Genomic DNA, 19,577 nt, shown 5'->3' with positions numbered 1-19,577 from the left:
ATCGTTACTTTACAGTATACTGCTCCAAGGTCCTTCATGATTACAACATCTGATGGTACTGCCTACCGACGAAACTGTCGTCACCTGCTCCCAACAGATGAGTCTCCCTCAGTGATTGCGGGACCACCTACTGATCAGCCAGCCACACCCTTAGCAGTGGCCGAAACGCTGGTTGGTGTTGCACCACCTGATGATGCCATCCCTTCCCTGGACTCATCCAACCAATGCAGTCCTCAACAAACACCCCCCAAGTGTACTTCGAGTGGCCGGACTGTCAGACTACCAGCAAGATTCAGGGAGGACTATGTCATGAACTGAACTGTTCACATTCCGTGACCAGGCATTGAGCTATGTCATGAACTGAACTGTTCACATTCGGTGACCAGGCATTGAGCTATGTTATGAGCCGAACTGTTCACATTCAGTGACCAGGCATTGAACTAGGTTGTTTTGACTTTATTGACTATGTTGGCCTTTGCAGTTGCTTACGACGAGGCTATGTTATAGTTAGTTATGGACAGGTTTTCAAGTACGTTTGGCAGTCACAACAATGTGGAACAAACATTGAGTTCTAGTAATATTCAGGTTCAGGGATTGTTGTCACGCAAATTGTTCACCTACGTTGTTTCTTTGTTTAGTTTTTTATTGTTATTATTATTATCATTATTATTATTATTATTCCTATTCTTATTATTTGATTCCATTTATTATTTTTTGTTGTTGTTGTTGGAAAGGAAGATGTCATGTTTAAGCTAGCGTAATTAGCATACATTACGTTGCACGTGGGCTGTGTTGTTGTTGCATAATAAAGAATTGAGCATGGCGCTGTGTGCCTACTAAGTCAAACATTACATCATCTATCTGTAAATCGAAGACATCGAAGCAGCAAAAACATTGGATTAGACCTTTGGGACATCACTTTGGTGGGAAAAATGTGTTGGATGAGTGGCGTGAAAACTTTTGAATGTCCAAGGAGAGTTTCATGAGACTGTGTGATAAGGTCAAACCTTTTCTGCAGTAGCAATCTACAAATATGAGACGTGCAATTGATGTTGAGAAGCAGTTAGCAGTAACTTTGTACTATTTATCGGACGAGGGGAGATACCGCAAGGTTTCTAATGCATTCGGCATCGGAAAATCAACTGTCTGAAACTGTTCGAAGAGTTTGCAAATGCATTTCAATCGTCCTTAGGGCTGATTGCATTAGATTACCAAAATCAAAAGAAGTTTGTGAGGCAGTGTCCAATTTTTATGATGCTCATGGCTTTCCGAAATGCATAGGAGCTGTTGATGGAACAAATATATTTATTAAACAACCCTTAGAAAATGCAACTGCTTACATTAACTGAAGAAACAGATACTCATTAAACGTGGAAGTCAGCTTTGATTACAGATACTGTCTCACTGACGTCGCGATAAAATTGCCGGGGAGTGTGCACGATTGCAGAATTTTCCGTAATTCTAAAATCAAGGAAATGTTAATAAATGGCTCTATACCATCTTTACCAAGGGTTCTAGTGCCTGATACTGGTCTTGTTCCAATTAGTGTGCTTCGGGGATCCAGCGTACCCACTATTGTCTTATGTAATGAAAGAGTTCCCAGGGGGAGGTAGTACATCACAAGAGCAATTCTTTGGGTGGCGCCTTTGTTCTGCACGCATAGTTACCGAACGTGCCTTCGGCAGACTTAAGGGAAGATTTGGAGCACTGAAACGTGAGATAGATATAAATCTCAATGATTTACTTCATGTAATACATTCATGTTTTATTCTACACAATTAATGTGAGGTGACTGGTGATCATATATCCAATGAGGCTATTGACAAAGCAGTTAAGGACGCAAGGGAGTTTCAACTTGGCACTACAGCTGCTAGGAATCAAGAGACAATGGCTACTATGAGTAAGCAGACTCGTAAAGTTTTTGTGGAGTATTCCACTAACAATGCTGCCAATTTGAATTGGTCAATTGCAAAGAATTTTAAAACAGGAAAGTTATGACTTTGCCTGGTGACTCCTCAGAAGTTTGGTATTTCAGAGATCACACCTAGCCGGCCCCATTTGACACTGTTGTAGTTTTAAAACGTTCAAAATTACTTCTACCCTTGCCTTCGATATCGTCAGATAGTTTCCTGTTCATACCAGTACAGCAAGATATCAGTTGTGTCCAACTTGGGCATGTTTTTATTCCAAGATACTTGTGTTGATCTTACTAGTTAATAAGATAAAGAAGAAAAACTGACATTCGTGTGATTGAACGTTATTCAACAAGCCTGAAGCTTATGAATTTAGAAAGGGAGTACTTACAAACAATAAACCCAACAACTATTAATGGCAACAAGTAACAGAAAAAATTTAACCATTTATATTGATGAAATTGCTTCTGGTACAGTATAATGCATACAAAAAATGAAAATCTCTGAGGTAAATAGTACAATAACAAGGTAAGCCTACCAATGTTTTTGTACCTAGTGAGCTGGCAAACTGGCAGTGCATATAATAAGCACAACTCAACTTTGTTAACAGAGTACTAAAACGGTGCACAATCCAACAGTTAGGGTAGACACAGTGTGAATGTTAATGTTCAAAACTTACTTAAATGAGAAGGATCCTGTAAATGCCAAACACCTGACATGTTGCTTTGCTGTTGCTGATGTTGGGGATGGTTATACTGCAGATGTCGGTTCTGTTGATGATTCTGCTGCATCATCATCCCCAGCATGTTAAATCCATTCTGCAATGTGGAGCTTAAAGAGTGTAAACTAGCGGTAAAACTTTGCATAATTTCCATGTATTTTTCCTCTGACATTTCAAGCTGATTGATCATTCTCTTTTTCAACGGAAGTTCTTCCTGTCCAAGGGCTAACATTCTGTTCTCTGTTCTGGTTTTCCTCGTGAGTTTGGAATTTTTTTTCTCTTTTAGCTTAGAAATTAAATTTCTTCTTGCATCAACAGTTTTTTCACCTGCATCCTTGGCACTTCCATCCGAGGTTGTCTCACCAGTGGTATCCTCCCTTGTAGGGTCATTCGCAGCGAAAGGTAGTAGCCCCGATTTACTTTCGTCAGGATTATAATTACCGGATATCTCTTCCGCGGTCTCAATGCCATTATCCATAGCTTCGACAGCCGGACATCCAGACTATAGTTCAGGGCATTCGTCAAATAAGACTGTTACGTACCACTCTTCCACCTCCGCTTCGTCTTCCAGAATCTACAGCTTTCCGATAACCGAACTTTATCCTCTTCAACTTCACAATGATTTTGTCTTTGGAGAATATGCTAGTATCCTTACAGTTTGGGAACTGTGCTGGGTCTACTTCGAATTCATCGTTGTTTGGATATCTTTCAATGAAAATTTCTTGTAATACTCCAGTTTCGCGTTCTGTGCTGATAACCGCTTTTCGAATGTTTGCAGATACTTTCAAGCGTGAAAACGAGGCTAACCCTCATATCATCGTAGTATACAAACAAACCAAGTGCGAGCGTGTAAAAATCTTGATCTTTTTTACTTATAAGAGCTCTTTGTAGTGAATAGTTAAGTCGAGAAATGTGGCGAAGGCTGCCTGATGGACACAATTCAGAAGATAGAGGACTTTCCAAAGCTTACAGTGAAATATTTGAGAGAAATATTGAAAGTAGAAAACCAGCCATGTGGCGGCAAGAAGCCTTATCTTGTCCTAAGACGTCAAGCTATTTATCAAAGAAAAGTGGTCTGCATCGAGCCTGACAACGTTTCAAAACAAGAACAGCCATTAATATCGTTGATTTCGAACACCAAAAGTGACCACGAAATAACGTACGAAGTTTTGTCTAGAGATCAAGCCTCTCGGGGATGTGAGTGGAGCAAGGACTTGCGAAATATACCGTCGTTCAACCTCGTACAACTCTACGACTATGGAATATGGATGGCTCTGCTCCTGAAAAATATAAACACCAAAGCTTAAAGTAATCTTGAGTTCAACTTGATACTTCGATAGTCTTATATTAATAAAGAAATATTCAAAATCTTCAAAGCTAAGTGAATCGTACTAAAAGAAGCATTGCAATTTGCTCAACTTAAGTTATAACTTATATAGCTTACATAAAACTCAAGAGCTCACTAAAAACTCACATTTTACGGGCAGTCTTATAGGCATACAAAAACATACCTAGTCGTAACTTGTACCGCGTTCCTCCCGGAGGTTTGCATAGGTCATTTTCTTTAAAATGATGGCCGCATACGACCGTTGAAGGTTTCACGTAAAAGCTGTCTCTGCTGTGCTGCCGCGTGATTAAATTGCACCATCGATTTCGAAGCGATGGCTTGGTTGGAAACTTAAAGAAGTGAATTTTCGATGGTGTTCCGTCGCTTAGATGTTCAAAATTATTACGAGCTACAACTGAACACTGCTTCCCTCGACTTCTATGTTTTCTGTGGAGCTTTGGTTCGCTCATAGTGCTTATAGAGCCAACAAGAAATCTAAAACGAACTTTCGCGCTGTTTATTTTCAAGTGTTATACAGAGATAGCCTCGATTTCAGGTTTACATTTGCGCCTGCAGTGCATGTACAGCGGCATTTTTCGGAACGAGCAAAGGGAGTATTCCTCCGTATGATAAAGTAACATTAAGCAGTAGTGCTGTCTCCTCATCCGTCCAAGTGAAATATTCGTTATCCGTGCTTCTATCCGAATTGGCTTTTTTTCTCTTTCGTCAACACCATTTCAGTTGCACTTGGTTAAAAAACGTTTTGCGCATGAGGGGATGATAAAACCACTGACAAGTGTCATAAACTTCATCCGTTTATCAGTTCCATCTGAACACAAGGAAACTTTCGCACGGTTCCGTGAAAACAGAATGTCCGGTCGAAATTTTCGGCCGTTCGAAAATTCGTTCGGTACCGTGTGATCATAGCCTAAAGTATTTTACGAAAACTTAAGAGATATCCGGTTACCTTTGTTTTTGCCGGTAAACTTTAACAATGTCCTTAATGGGCCAATTTATAAAAAAAGAGAATGTTCTTTTATTTACAAACAAATCGAATACGTCTACACTAGAGACGAATAAATAAGTCGCTGGATGCTCCTTGCTTTTTCTTATAAAGGGACAGTTTGAAACAGCTGTCGGAATTATCATGCTCTCTGAGGGATCTGAATTAAAATTTTCCGTTCGATAGTAAATGCGACTGGTAGGCGACTTTGTTGTTATACGTACTCTGTTGGTTCATTCAATACATTTATTAGGTTTAACTGAGGCAAGTAATTATTCCGTCTGATGTAGACGAGGCCGTTAGGCTGCCTTAAAAGTTTCTAGTTGGAAGCTTTTTCCTTCACTTTTTCAACATCTAATTTGTTTTTTTTTTTTTCATTTGTAAGAGCGGAACTTTTCTCGATTTTCTCCTCTGAGGCTCAAATTTAAAAAACGTCCCCTACCATTTTTGTCAATTCGTATTCAAATAAGCTAAAAGAAAAAAAGAAAAAATACAAGAAACACAGACCCTTTATGCATACTAGCTACTTATGATCACCATCTTGAGACTGAAATGTTTTATAGGATCCTAACAGATTCACTTGGCTACATCAATTTTCACGGGTGATCTTTCACAATGTCCCGCAATATTAGTTCCAGGAAAAGAGCATGATCTCTTTTATGAAAAATAACTTCTTGTTAAACTTTAATTTATAACTTCACATGAATAAATAATAGTGCAATAACGGGAAACTTCTCCCTTTATCGTATCAAAGCGGAAGCTTGAAACATCTGTCAAAATTATTATTTTTCTCTGAGTCATACGACGGAAAATTTTCCGTGCTATAGTATAAGCGAGTGGAACAGCACGTCCCGTGAGATAACTCAAGTTGTAAGATATTCTTCCCTTAGGTAGGTGACTTTGTTGTTATACGTGCTGTGTTGGTTTATTCTATTTATTTATCAGGTCTCACCGAGGCAAATTAGGTTGTTTGCATTAAAAGAACCAGAAATGAATTTCATTAGGCAAACATCGTAAGATGTTTAGATGAGCTCAAGTGAACTCAATTAAACGGGCATGGAACAACATGGATAATTACGAGAAACAAACTTACTCGCCCTGAGAAGAAAAAAGTACAAAATAATGGAAAAGAATAAATAAAAAATACTCTTGACACGGGTACTTCCGATATTTTTATCTGCCCCAAATTTTCCACCTACATTTGAGCAGAATTAGCTGAAAAACAACGTCAGGATAGGCTAGAGCACTAGAGTACATGTCCCTACAGGATAATTGATCGACTGAAGTCGACAATTTTAAGTAATGATGTTTCCAAAATTTCAAATTGTCCAATATCATTATTCACTAAAAAACAAAACAAAACAAAACAAAGGAAAATAGGGAAAGAGGAAAGAGTGATGTGTATGATTATAGGAGCAAACAACGACAATAAATTCCATATCTCCTTTTACAATTGTTTTTGACCGAGAATATTTTTTTTTGTCTCGAAAAATAATACACAGTTTTGATGTATTTGGACAAGTAATTTACTACATGCGTAGAATAGATTAGCAACTGCAAGACTGTCAAGTTATTTTTAGATAGCAGTGAAATGCAAATAAGTCAGTACACGGTTAAGGTCGTTAAACAATCTCACTTCGACTACTTTACGACTTGTTAATTCTTTTCCTAGACATTTATATAATTACTGGCCTAACTCTACAAGCACATTTTCAGTATTGCTTATCACTATAGCTCTGTGCAGGTTTCAGGATAGACGTAGTTTACATTCATTTATTTCCTTTTGTTAGGGAAGATGTCTATCAATAGCATGTGGATTTTCACTGCTGTTTTAAGTAAGTTAATTGTTCCTATTCAATTAAGAAGTTTAATGAATTATTCAATTTAATTTTGGTTTCCATGAGGTAAACAACCTGTCACTTTGTGGTGAATTCTCAGTCTAAGAAACAAATTTCGAGAAAACTTTCCAGTAGTCCCAATTTCTTTGGCGTTAGTTTGAAGACCTTCTGAGAAAATGTGAAGTATGCATCACTGTAAAAGAAAAAACAACCAGAGCTGATGAATCACTAACCATTGGAAAATTTCCATCTCTATCAAATTTCCAAGCCCTATATACCTCTCTCACGTTCATGAGTGTTAGTTTCCTCGAGTTATTAGGATACCCAATCAAAGTTGGAAAAACGTATGGAGGCTATAGTCGCTCTTTGCTGGACTTAATGCATTTATTTATACTCTTTAGTGTTTGTTAGCCCACAAGCACATTAAAGACACAGTAGCCACCTAGCTGAGATATGAACTCGCAGAGTGAAGTGACCGACCGTGAAAAATTTGCTCGTCGTTATCATTCCTTCAAGTTTCCTTTGATCAAGTATTAAGCGTTACGCGTTCCGATGCGGTTTGACTACGTTGCATTTTGTATTTATTGAATTTGTTGCACAGGTAAATAAACAACTTGGGTAAACAAAATGAATGATGAAATCATATCTATTAATATAGTAAACGGAACAGGAGAAAGAACAATGTCCCAATTGATGTTCAGCCTAACTGATACACGTGAAATAGTTTCGTTTTGCATAGGTACTTAGTATTTGAGTTAGCGTGAATTGATGTACTTCGGTTTAGCAGAGGAAACCTTTATGGCCGAGATCCACGAGGCCTGCTCTAGCTTTGCAAATAAGTGCCAAGTCTTTCATTTTCCTCCTATACTCCAGTTGTAACAGAGAAAGTTTACGAAGCCGATCTTTGTAGGGCATATACTTCGGATAATTAAAACTAAATTTCGTGGCCCGGGGCCGAACTTTTTTAAGCAAACGCTGGTCCGCCTGGGTGTATGGTGATCATAGTTCACATACCTACTCATTTATTTCGCTAACAGTCGCTATTGCGATCCCGTCAAGGTAGTATTCTCTTTTTATGGCTTCTTTCCTCCAGGAGATGTTTACAGCATTGTATTACATATTTTAATATTTCTAAAACGTGGAGACAATACTTTACTCAATACAAATCCTGGTGGCTGCGTTAAACTTTTGCGAGACGACTTGTTTGGTCGTTAGCGAAAGACATATGACATGGGCGAGCAGAAATGAAAGTGAACTGAACAGGAGACTTCACAATCAGTGATTAATCGCATTTCTGCGCAATGTATGTGAATACGTATTCCTTAATAAGAGTACGTTGTTTGTTACAGTTCCAATAATCACGGAAGTGTACTCTCAGAAACGTATCCCAGACTTTAATACAACAAAGCTCATTCAAGTGGAGAAAGGACAATATGTGGAAATAAGATTTCGCATCTCTAAGCCCAACAGGGTGCCTGGAGCACCTTGTGCAGATGAGGAGTATCTTGAGATCCGTGATGGTTATAATCAGTCTGCTAAACTACTGGGTGTATTTTGTGGAAGGAAAACCCTTCATATTATCCGAAGATCCAGTGGACATAACATGTGGTTAAGATTTTCAGCTCAGCAAAAATACCGGTTTTCGAACTCAAGCTATGAGGGAAAGGCAATAAGTGAAACAGGTAAGTATTTTGAAAGTTTTATTTCAATAAATGTTTTGATGGCATAACTGAGGGAAGATGATAAGAAAGCTAGAGCGCAGAAGCGCGGTATTCGAACGCCTGAGGTTCAATTACTCCTAGGGACTCAGAATTGTTACTTCTTCCCACGCTTGAGTCAAGACGAAAAATGAATATTTAAGTCTACGAATTTCTCTTTAGTTCCTGCAAAGCTGAAAAAGGTACCACAGAAGCAGTTTGTCCTGTTCAACCATTCTTCATCTTTGTGGTGCCAGGCAGAAGGTGGACCGGCTCCATACATTCTTTGGAGAAAAGATGGAGCTGTTGTGCAAAACAGCACAAGTGTAAAATTTCAACTGAACATTACTGAAAAAGATATAAATACAAAGTACAGCTGTGAGGTGGACAGCAATGGCCTGTTGAAGAGGAAAAACATCAGCCTCGTTGTTCAGAGTAAGTCTGTCAAGTTAAATTAAGGTTAATGTATGCGCATATATGTACGTAATTGTCCCTCTAACAAAATGCTTTGAAGAAATTTGGATGGTACCAACCTAACGGTATTACAGAGAAAACATTTATTACCAGGCTACCACGCGTGCCTTCCATTCAAAGGAAAACAGTGAGCAGGAGGGATTTCTCTTGCCACCAGGGAGGATGGATATTCTTTTCTTCTTTTCAACACGGCAATCTTGGGGACTATTCAGCTATGTATGAATATTTGGCGCATGACACAAACCCCGTTAAGAAGCCTAATAATAATTGTTTTCTCTGCAACACTGTTGTAGAAAAGTATTGACTTGGGTCTCTCTAGTCATGGTAAAGAATCTGAAATCATTGAATTGCTCTTAACTCGATGTCCGTCGACTTCTGATAAAAATATATTGTTTTAACTATCACTCACTGCAAATGAGATGTCTTTACCCAAATACACTTTCCTTTTTAACAAGGCCAGGGACAAAATGATATGCGATGAAAATCGAGATCTACACTGTATAGAGCAGAATATCTAAAGAGAGCATTCAAAAGCTAATTTAGGTAAAGTGTGCAAACATCAACTTTAGTAAATATCTTGCCATTATTTGTTAGGCTGCCCTGAACCTTGTAAATGCACAGTTCTCAAAGGTAACATGAGGGGCTTCATAGGTGTTGATTGTCAACGGAAACAGCTGAGATCAATTCCACAGAGTATTCCAAGAGCTACTGTAAAACTGTAAGTAGTTAAGTTACAAACAACATGATCTAGAAGAAGCTGATGCATTAAATTACATGTTAGGTTCTTTAGAGATGAAGATCGATTACAGCCCCAAATTTCATCGAATAGGTATGAGGTTTGTTTGTAAAAAACTGACTGGGAATGAGTAGCAGAGGTATTTTAGAGTGATAAATGACAACTACAGTGTTGGTGGGTTTAACGGAAAGTATGACACAGTAACATCATGTCATGATCCCTACAACGTTTCAACATCTGTTATAATCTGGGAATTAATTCTCTATGATACATGTGGTGTGAGATTCTAAGCAATTTTTTACCTTATGGTCGAAATTGTCACATATAAGACAAAATGATCTTTTTTGTGAGAAATACGGTTCAATGTTCACAGCCAGTAAATGACTTGGACATTTTCATTTTTTTCAGGAACTTGTCCAAAAACAAGTTAAAGACCTTGTCACCAGAGATTTTCAGTAACAAAAGTTGGCTACGATACCTGTAAGGAAGAACTCTTTTCTAGCTGAAAAGCCTTTTCCTTCTCAATCTTCTGTGATAGAGAGACTTTATTTGGACTTTACGGCGGTAAATTGAAATATATCGATTTCTTTATGTGACTTATCCTACGCAACATCGCTGATGAACAGTTCTCTTTTTCTCGAAAGGTCCTTACAGATAATTGTTTCAGTGTGTTTTCAAACTATTGGTCACTCGCCGCATCGCCTGTTAAAATCTACGAATGTAGAAGTCTAAAGTAAACTTAAATATTCTACGATCTCCATTTTATCTATTTTAATTTGCAATTTCTGGCAACGTCGCGCCGTAAAACTATCGAATTAGTCTCCTTTTATTAACATTTTATAACATTGCGTAATAATCAGATGGTGAAAACTATTTTTCAACGTTACACTCATTTCCTTACCTCAGGATCAAAAGATTTTATAAAACATGTCCAGCGGCGAGATAAATAAACTACCGAATGATTCGTGATAATAGGGAACTGTCTAGGAACGAGTTGAAGAATTTATCGCCAGGATTGTTTTCTGGCGTTCGGGTTTTCCACTGGTCGCGTTTGACATTGTAAGACTCTTGAATTCCAAACCATTTTTTGGAAGAAACCCAAAAAAGATTTGCTCCTTAGATATTAAATATTTAAATGATAAAATATCATTAGCAGTGGAGAGAACCTTTGAAATAAATGGTTGTAGGTAGTCTTCTGCATATACTTGCAATTCCAATGACGCGTGCAATCTTGTAGATCTTATATATCTACATAAAATCAGAAGAATTTTTCCAAGGACTCTTTTTGCCGCAAAAAAAGGATACCCAAGAAGTCATTATGTAGTGTATACTTACTTATTAATTTAATGAAAATGAATACGCCGCTCTCGTTGTAAGCAGAACAAAGACTTGTTAAAAAGTCAAATTGCAACAACATCGATCGTCAGGAGAGTTTTGTCGAAGGTCGCACTGATGCTTGCAATCTTATGTTTGCAAACTCATACGTACAGAAGATTTCAAGAAATTTTCAAGGACTCTCCTTGCCAAGTAAAAGAATAACCGAGAGATCACTCCGTAATATTTACCACCCTATCATTTTAATAGACAGTAACTTGCTTTCCCTGGAAGCATATTGCTACAACTTTTCTCATCGCTGAGAGTTAGGACTTGACACTTTTATTATGTCTAATTTTGGTGACAGAGACTTGTCTAAAAATCAGTTAAAGACATTACCGCCAGGAGTTTTTAATAACATGACTTGGCTTCACAGGCTGTAAGTACCCTTCTTAAGACAGATGCAATTCCGCTGCTACTTGTGTGCTAGCAGACGGTCCTTTTACTTTTTTCAAAATATAAATTTCTTGTTTTGTTATTACGTTTAATTCTGAATAGTGAGCCGATATGAGTAACATTCTTTTAGATAAACCAACCTTTATCAATCTGGAGCAACAGCATATCATTAAGTCCAAAAGAGCAGAGGGGTACCAGCGAGATTGTAATTTAATGCTAACCACCACATCTAATAAACAATAACTTGTTTTCATTGAGAGCATATTGCTAGAAGAGTGATCATAGCTGACATTTTGTTATCCAATGTTGATTACAGGGATTTGTCAAAAAATCGGATAAAGTCGTTACCGCAAGGAGTTTTTAATCAATTAAGGCGGATTGGTCGGCTGTAAGTGATCTTCTTAATACACATGCAATTCCAGTAACGTGGGTAACTTTGCCTTTGCAAATCTAATGCGTATGCAAAATTAACTTGAAGACATTTCTCAAAGGCTCACCTTGCCACATATTAGACCCAAGAGGATATCGTGTAATACTTACCACCCTACCATTTAATAAACAGTCTCTCGCTTTCATTGTAGGCGTAATGCTATAGCCTTAATCTCAAATTAGAGCCGAACACTATTATTATATCCTATGTTGGTAAGAGAGGCTTGTCTAAAAATCATCTAAAGACATTACCGCCGGGAGTTTTTAATAACACGACTTGGCTCCATCGGCTGTAAGAAGGGGAGGCTTCTGGATACAAATGCAATTCTGCTGCTACTTACAATGATACCCAAGAGAGCAATTTGAACTAGCTACTCTCCAACATATTTACCGATTAAGAACTCCCTTTTGTTGAGAGTTAAATGCTAACACCTTTATAATTACTAAGACCTGGTGCAAATTATGATTTCTCTAATAACTAAAAAGATTTGTCCTATTGAGTGTCTGGAAACTGTTCCTTTCTTTTTCAATTTGCGAACAAAGCGGGTTGGTCTGGCGATGGCAAACAAAGCCCTTTAATGGGATTGCTACGGTAATATCTGGCACCTTAAAGCTCAGTTGTGATCTTTTATCAAAAAATAGCGGCCTGTCTGATAACCAGTTAAAGGACTTGCCATCCCGAATTTTTGATCTGCTTCACGGATTAAAAAGTCTATAAGTACGAACCACCATATACCCCTAAGTATCTTACGTGGCTGTTCCCCAATGCTGTCTTACTTTGAAATGATTTGAAGAGCCACTGATCTTAAATATCGAGAATATAGCGACATTTGAAAAAGTTCGTAATTCAATTTATTTTTCCTAGAAGACCCTATGGATGACTCTTTTGAAGATTTATTTCAAAAAGTTCCATTGCGCTTTGCTATCTGAAAAAAACAATCCAAAATATCAAAATCAGCCTAGATGGCCGTTGTCCACCCGTAAAGCAATGAAAAATTATGCAACCTCGACAATTTCGTAAGCCATAACGCGATCCAATGCCACTTTCAGATTTTGAGTCCTAGCAGCAGATAGTCATTTTATCTTTTTGAAAACATAACTTTTTTTTAAGTTATTACCTGTAAGTCTGATTAGTAATCCGATGTGAGTAAGATTTTTCTCATTTAAAACCAACCTTTATCAATCGGGAGCAAAAGCATATCATTAAATCGAAAAGAGCATGGAGGGGTATGATGGCTGCCTACCTGTTCCTAACCCTGTCCCTCAGAGTTCTGGTAGTTAGTGCAGTGAGGTGTCACGCACAAGGATAATAGTGCTAGGTAACTAAATTGTAAGTTCTTCAAATGAAGTCACTTTTGCATGCCTATAAATCATTTTGTATTTTAGGTGAGTTCGAATTCCTAAAAGAAACGTTTTTGTTGATCGACTGAGAGAGATAGCATTTCAAGCGGAAAGGAACGTATTTTCACGAGCAATAATTAGGAATGAAAGAGTCAGTTTTATTTATATGTATTTAGTCTAGCCTTTCGAAGGCTAGCTTTCCGTGGTATGAATAGTTAGCTCCTTGTCTTGATTAAAACAACTCGTCCAACAGAACTATTATACTAAAAAAAAATAACTGGAATTTTTCTAAGGAGTTCTCTTTCCACAAATTAGAACACCAACGAGATTGTCATAAATGCTAACCACCACATCTAATAAACAATAGCTTACTTTCATTGAGAGCATATTGCTCGAATAGTGATGATAGCTGACACTTTGTTATCCAATGTTGGTTACCGTGGATTTGTCAAAAAATCGGATAGAGTCGTTACCGCAAGGATTTTTTAATCAATTGAGGCAGATTGGTCGGCTGAAAGTGATCTTTTTTTATACACAGACAATTCCAGTGACGTGGGTAACCTTGTGATCACAAATCTCAAGTGTACACAAAATTAAAAGACATTTCTCGGTCCCATCTTGCCACATATAAGACCCCAGCAGGAGCCCATTACCCGGAGCTTCCATCTCAGTTGTACCCTTGAGTCAACACTGTCTCGTATCCTTTTTATTTTTAGAACTGAGATATTTGCGGGGGTTCTTTAATCTTTCCGTGCTTTCCGCCATTATTGAAATAATTTCGTGCGGCCTGCAAGTGACACAATAGAGACGTAACACAATAGACACGACAGCTCTCCTATGATTGGCTATTATAAAAACACCCGCGAAAACCGCCGTGGGAGGTGCTTCTAAAAAAAGAAAGATACGGGACAGCGTTGACTCAGAGGGTCAATATGGAAGATGGAAGCTCCGGGTAATTGGCTCCTGACCCCAGAAAATATTACGTACAATCGCATCCTTGAATACAACCTCGCATTCTGATTGGTTAAAGAAGCGAGGCATTTCGCGTGGAATTGCGTTTTGAAAACGAGGCTAAGTGATATTACGCATCTGCGTAAGCATAACAACTATCGTTAAATTGTTACAAATTTTTGTTACTAAGTCAATTTAACATGTTTTCAAAACCTTTGTCACCTTTTAAATAGCCAAAAACAGAAAAACCTTTTTCAAAGTAACCCTAAGGAGGGGCACGAAAAACCTCTTTCGTTTGCAACAACGCGAAAGCGAGAAAATCTTGTGAACACGACCCAGAAAAAACAATCTCCGAGCTAACAGGTCACGCCAACTCGGGTTCAATATCCAGCTACGGCCATAATCTTTTAAAAAACAATGAAGGATGTCAAGTAAGTTGGCTGGGTTTTCAATTAATCGTACCACTACGACTGTCACAGCTGCAACGCCAGCGGCGGTCCTCGCACTGAAGCTTTGCGAGAAATTTATGTCAAACTTTAAAATACATACTCTTCATCTAAATTGAGTCGCAGGTAATTGAAACAATGTAAAACATAACAGGTGATTTCAACATAATTGTAGGAAAAAAAAACATTATTTCAAAGCTCACAGTCAGTTTATTGACCTTTATATTATAGAGACTTATCCAAAAACCGATTGCAGGATCTACGACCGAGACTGTTTGCTGGAATTCGAGTTTCCAAACATGGTTTACTAAAGCTGTAAGCCAGACTCTTCTACTACAAGGCGATGTCAATTAAAACCACATAATGAGATAGTATACATATTTATCATCTAATTTGAGTTGCAGGTAATTGAAATTATGTGATACAACAGTGATTTCAATATGATTATAGGAAAAAAAAAACAAAACAATCTCAGTTTCTATAACGTTAATTCAAAGCTAACAGTCAGTTTGCTGACCTTTTTATTATAGGGACTTATCCAAAAACCAACTGCAGGATTTACCACCGAGAGTGTTGGCTGGAATTCGAGTTTTCAAACATGGGTTGCTAAAGCTGTAAGTAAAACTCTTCTACTGCAAGGTGATTTTAATTAAAACCACACAATGAAATATGAAGATATAAAATAAATAAATAAATAGATAAGTGAATAAATAAAGACATATGTAGATGAATTAAGTAATGAATGAATAGATATATTCATTCAGAGTTCTCACCTCCCAAACTTCATTTAGGTAATTTTTGGTCGGGAAATATAGTTTATCTCGATTTTATAATGTGATAGTATATTAACTTTTGAGATTGAACACTAACGAAAGCAAAAGTGTAATTTCTAATTATGAGAATACCAACATCGATATTAACTTTACTACGGTGTTGTAGCTGGTCGACGTGCAGCCGGGGTCTAGGTCAGCATACGGAATATTTAAGTGTTCAAGAATGGCCTGGAATGGTGCCATGAGGCCACCGAGCTAAAGCCTCTTTATGTCTCTCAGCTTTTTCTCAAGTTTGAACTAAACGTTGCGCCAAACACTAAAACATACACTGCCAGTTTTCCCGATGCTTTTGAAAAAGGGTTTTGATCACTAAAAGTTTCGATTTTACATGGTTAGCCAGTCCTCCAACTGAATTTTCTTTGAAGTTTCGTGCGACATGTGCACTTTGTAAACTAACGAGTTCGTTTCCTTTAAAGAGATCTTTTCAATTTGTTTTTTCGGCAAACACAGTAACTTACTCGTTTTCAAAAACGTACATGCATGTTATCAAATCTTAAAATCAAACCCTAAACTTGATTTAATGACTCGCTTATCGCATTGTGCAGGAACTTGTCCAACAACCAGTTAAGTAATTTATCCTCAGAAGTGTTTGCTGACATTTTGATGTACTCGTACTCGCGTTTAACCCTGTAAGTAAGACTCTTCTACTTAAAGCGAATTAGATTAGGCGCAAAAATATACGTACCCGTCAAAACTAGCATGGAAGGGAGTTGATGGATGCTCAATATCCCCAATCCTATCTCTGTGTTTATAGCAGTGGTGGTGAGGTATGACATGCAAAATGAATGGATTGAGTTGACCTCGAAGTGAGTATTCAACATGTCACCCTTCATGTGTACGAATTACGGTGTCTTCTTTTGTTTGAGTGGTTAGTTGACGTATGGTGCCTTCGTCTAAGTGAGCGGACGTCCTGGAAGGAATGTTACCGTAGACTGATACATGAACATTTGACAAATTTGTCCTTTTAAATTAAATGCATCAAAAATAGCCCTTTGAAACTGATTGGTTAATTGTCCTCGTAAAAGAGCTCGTTTACGGAATCGATCGGTAACAGTTCCTGTATCACTTAGTCATGAAATTAGGTCATTATGTTGGATGTCACAACGCAGTACATTTTGCTTTAAGGATGAACGTTTATTCAACTCTTCGCAATTTCAGAAACTGTTGCCGACATATATAAGGACTAACTATTTGGCCTTTTCGTCATGGAGGTCACATCAAACATCACACTCAAAATTTGCTTTGCGTGAGAACATATTGTAGATATCGAGGTTGTACATATACCCGGCACTTGAACAATTGAAGAGATATTTTAATTCTGATGTATCTAGTCTAGCCTTTCGAACCTTAGTTTTTTATGGTTTTAATATCTAGCTCGTTGTCTTGATTAATAACAACACGTCGTAGTATTATTGCCAAGTGAACTGACCGGAATTTGTCCAAGGAGTCTTCTTGTCACCCAAAAGGATACCTATGAGATTTTCTTTTCATGCTAGCCACCTAATCTAATGAACTCGCTTTCACTGTGGGCATATTACTAAAAAAGTGATCATAGCTGACACCTTGTTATCCAATGTTGGTTACAGGGATTTGTCAAAAAACCAGATAAAGTCGTTATCGCAAGGAGTTTTTAGTCACTTGACGCGGATTGATCTTCGTGATACATATGCAATTCCATTGACGTGTGCAACCTAATGATCGCAACTCTCATTTCTGCGCAAAATTAATTCTGAAAAGACACTTTTCAAAGACTCTTCTTGCCACATATATCACCCCAGAGAATTTCCAAGAATATTATGTAATACTTATCACCCTTCCATTTAAGTAGTAAAGTCACCTTCTCTGTGCCAAACCATGACCATAGCTAAGAGCTAAACTCTGTTTCCAAGTTATTTTATGTTAGTTTTAAGGTCTTGCGAAAATATCAGATAAAAACATTGCCCTGTGGAGTTTATGATATCTAACTTTGCTTAAATGGCTGTAAGTAGTCTTCTGTAATGCACCTGCAATTCCAATGACGCGTGCAATCTTGTAAATCTCATATAGACCTAAATCAAAAGAAGCTTTCCAAAGACCCTTTTACCACGAGAAAGGATACCCAAGAAACCGCCATGTAATATATACTCACGTATTAATTTGAGGAATATGAATACGCCGCTCTCCTTATAAGCAGAACAGAGACTTGTCAAAAAACCAAAGTACAACATTATCGTCAGGAGTTTTTTGTCAATTGTCACTTGTCAATTGATTACAATCAATTGATGTTTACGTTTGCAATCATATGTTTGCAAACTCATGTGCACAGAAGTTTTAAAGAAATTTTCAAGAAGCATCCTTGCCACGTAAAAGGATAACCATGAGATCACTCCGTAATACTTACCACACGGCCTATCCATTTCATAAACAGTAACTTACTTTCCTTGAAAGCATATTGCTATAATCTTTATCATCACTGAGAGCTAGGACCTGACACTTTTATTATGTCTAATTTTGGTGACAGGGACTTGTCTAAAAATCAGTTAAAGACATTACCGCCGGGAGTTTTCAATCACATGACTTGGCTTCATGGGCTGTAAGTAGGCTCCTCGAAACAAATCCAATTCCGCCGCTACTTATAAGGATGCCCAAAAGAGCAATTTGAAATCATTCTAACGCCCTACTTAATTAACAAGAAGTGACTCCGTTTCGTTGAGTACTTTGCTAATACCTTAATCATACTGAGATAACTAAGACCTGAAATTTCTATGAAGTCCTTTCTTGGTTACAGGGACTTGTCAAGAAATGAGATAGAAACATTAACACCAGGAGTATTTAAATACTTGAACTACTTGATTTGGCTTTCTAGGCTGTAAGCATTCTTTTTGACATGCAATTGCACTGATACCTGGATTATCATACTTTCAATGTCCTGTGGGTACTTTTGTTGAAATAAACCGTTTCTTTTTACCGTCGATTTCAAGTGAACAACACGATGGGAACGTTTTAAGAGGGTGAAAACCAACGAAATCGGCCATTTCTTCCCTCAGTCTTCCTTTTAACGTGATAGGCGATGACAAACATGTTACAGGAATCTAAAAGGAAATCTAATCGATTATTTACAAGTAGAAATGGCACAACTCATCGCAGAATGGCGTGCCAGAAAAAAGATTATTACTTGTCTCAGAGCATAACTATGCTCAGAGTGACTTTGATCTTCTCTTTACTGCGGAAAAAGAGCCTGCAGTAAAGGAAAAGGCAGATTTCTACGGTGATATCTGGCACCATAAAGCTCTGTTGTGATCTTTTTTCAAATATAGTGACCTGTTTAATAACCAGTTAAAGGACTTGCCATCCAGACTGTTTGATCAGTTTCAAGAATTAACAAGTCTGTAACTACAGACCACCATATATATCCCTCAGTATCTTAAGTTGCTGCCCATGAAAACTCCACAAGTTTGGATTTCTATCTTTTTTTCAATTTTTCCTCAATTGTGGCACTCTCTGTGATGGTTTTAAGCATTTATCTCCACTACGGCCTATCTTTTTTTCGGAATACAACACTATAGACGATGAACAGTCTCTCCTTTGCGACAAAGTTTGTCGCGCGAATCCAAACAAAATCGGCGAAAGAAAAATTGAGGTACGCGGGCCATGGGGAGCTCTGAGAGTGAGAGGCTCGGAAAGAAAGGACTATAGACTGAGCATAGGAGTTTGACCTTGCGCAGCTCAAAAGTCGAGGTCGAGTCTCAACAAGGAAAACTCCCAGGAAGACAACTAAGAAGGGCGGGCCGGGAAAGGAACCATCGCGGTAAGGATCCCGGAATAATTTAAAAATTACATGGTCTTACGCTCGACTTATGACCGGCAGTCGGAAATGTTCGTAATATTTGACGAGCAGGTGGTAGACAAGGCTCTGTTTCAGAGCCTGCTTGCAAAGTTGCTAGAAAGTCCTTTCAAGTGATAAGAGCTTCAAGCTACAGTCTGCTCTGGTTTCTGTGAACGAATTGTCGGAAACCACAATCAACATTATTTAAGTAATCAGCCATGATTAATCTGGAGCGTTGACAAGTTTTGAAACTCAAAACCACTTGATGAGAGATTTCCAGGCGATTGCCAATC

The 19,577-nt window shown here is 37.9% G+C and overlaps 2 protein-coding genes across 2 annotated transcripts in view; one reads left to right on the top strand and one right to left on the bottom strand.

Moving 5' to 3' along the window:
- Positions 1-3,485: 3,485 nt before the first annotated feature.
- On the bottom strand, positions 3,486-4,659 carry LOC148742731 (uncharacterized). Its single transcript, XM_088741812.1, has 2 exons — positions 4,146-4,659; positions 3,486-3,914 (listed from the first exon to the last, which is right to left on the bottom strand). Exons 1-2 carry the CDS (start codon positions 4,429-4,431, stop codon positions 3,868-3,870), a joined length of 333 nt encoding a protein of 110 aa, XP_088597938.1. The 5' UTR covers positions 4,432-4,659; the 3' UTR covers positions 3,486-3,867.
- A 1,043-nt stretch (positions 4,660-5,702) lies between these two features.
- Positions 5,703-19,577, top strand: part of LOC111344446 (uncharacterized) — a 44,587-nt gene continuing 30,712 nt past the window's right edge. Inside the window, exons 1-8 of the mRNA XM_088759081.1 lie at positions 5,703-5,854; positions 6,755-6,799; positions 8,152-8,484; positions 8,683-8,934; positions 9,568-9,691; positions 11,391-11,462; positions 11,796-11,867; positions 18,776-18,847. Coding sequence (XP_088615207.1) covers positions 6,760-6,799; positions 8,152-8,484; positions 8,683-8,934; positions 9,568-9,691; positions 11,391-11,462; positions 11,796-11,867; positions 18,776-18,847 — 965 coding nt within the window. The 5' untranslated portion in view covers positions 5,703-5,854; positions 6,755-6,759. The remainder of the gene's footprint in view (positions 5,855-6,754; positions 6,800-8,151; positions 8,485-8,682; positions 8,935-9,567; positions 9,692-11,390; positions 11,463-11,795; positions 11,868-18,775; positions 18,848-19,577) is intronic.

This window comes from Stylophora pistillata, chromosome 1, assembly GCF_964205215.1.
Source record: "Stylophora pistillata chromosome 1, jaStyPist1.2, whole genome shotgun sequence".
NCBI lineage: Eukaryota > Metazoa > Cnidaria > Anthozoa > Scleractinia > Pocilloporidae > Stylophora > Stylophora pistillata.
This window is presented reverse-complemented; position numbering and strand designations above follow the sequence as displayed.

Excerpts from the sequence above, each read along its gene's own strand:
- LOC148742731 (XM_088741812.1), bottom strand. The coding sequence starts at position 4,431 with ATGAGCGAACCAAAGCTCCACAGAAAACATAGAAGTCGAGGGAAGCAG. Across the intron at positions 3,915-4,145 it reads GCGGTACAAGTTACGACTAG|GAGCAGAGCCATCCATATTC; the intron begins GTATGTTTTTGT and ends TATATTTTTCAG.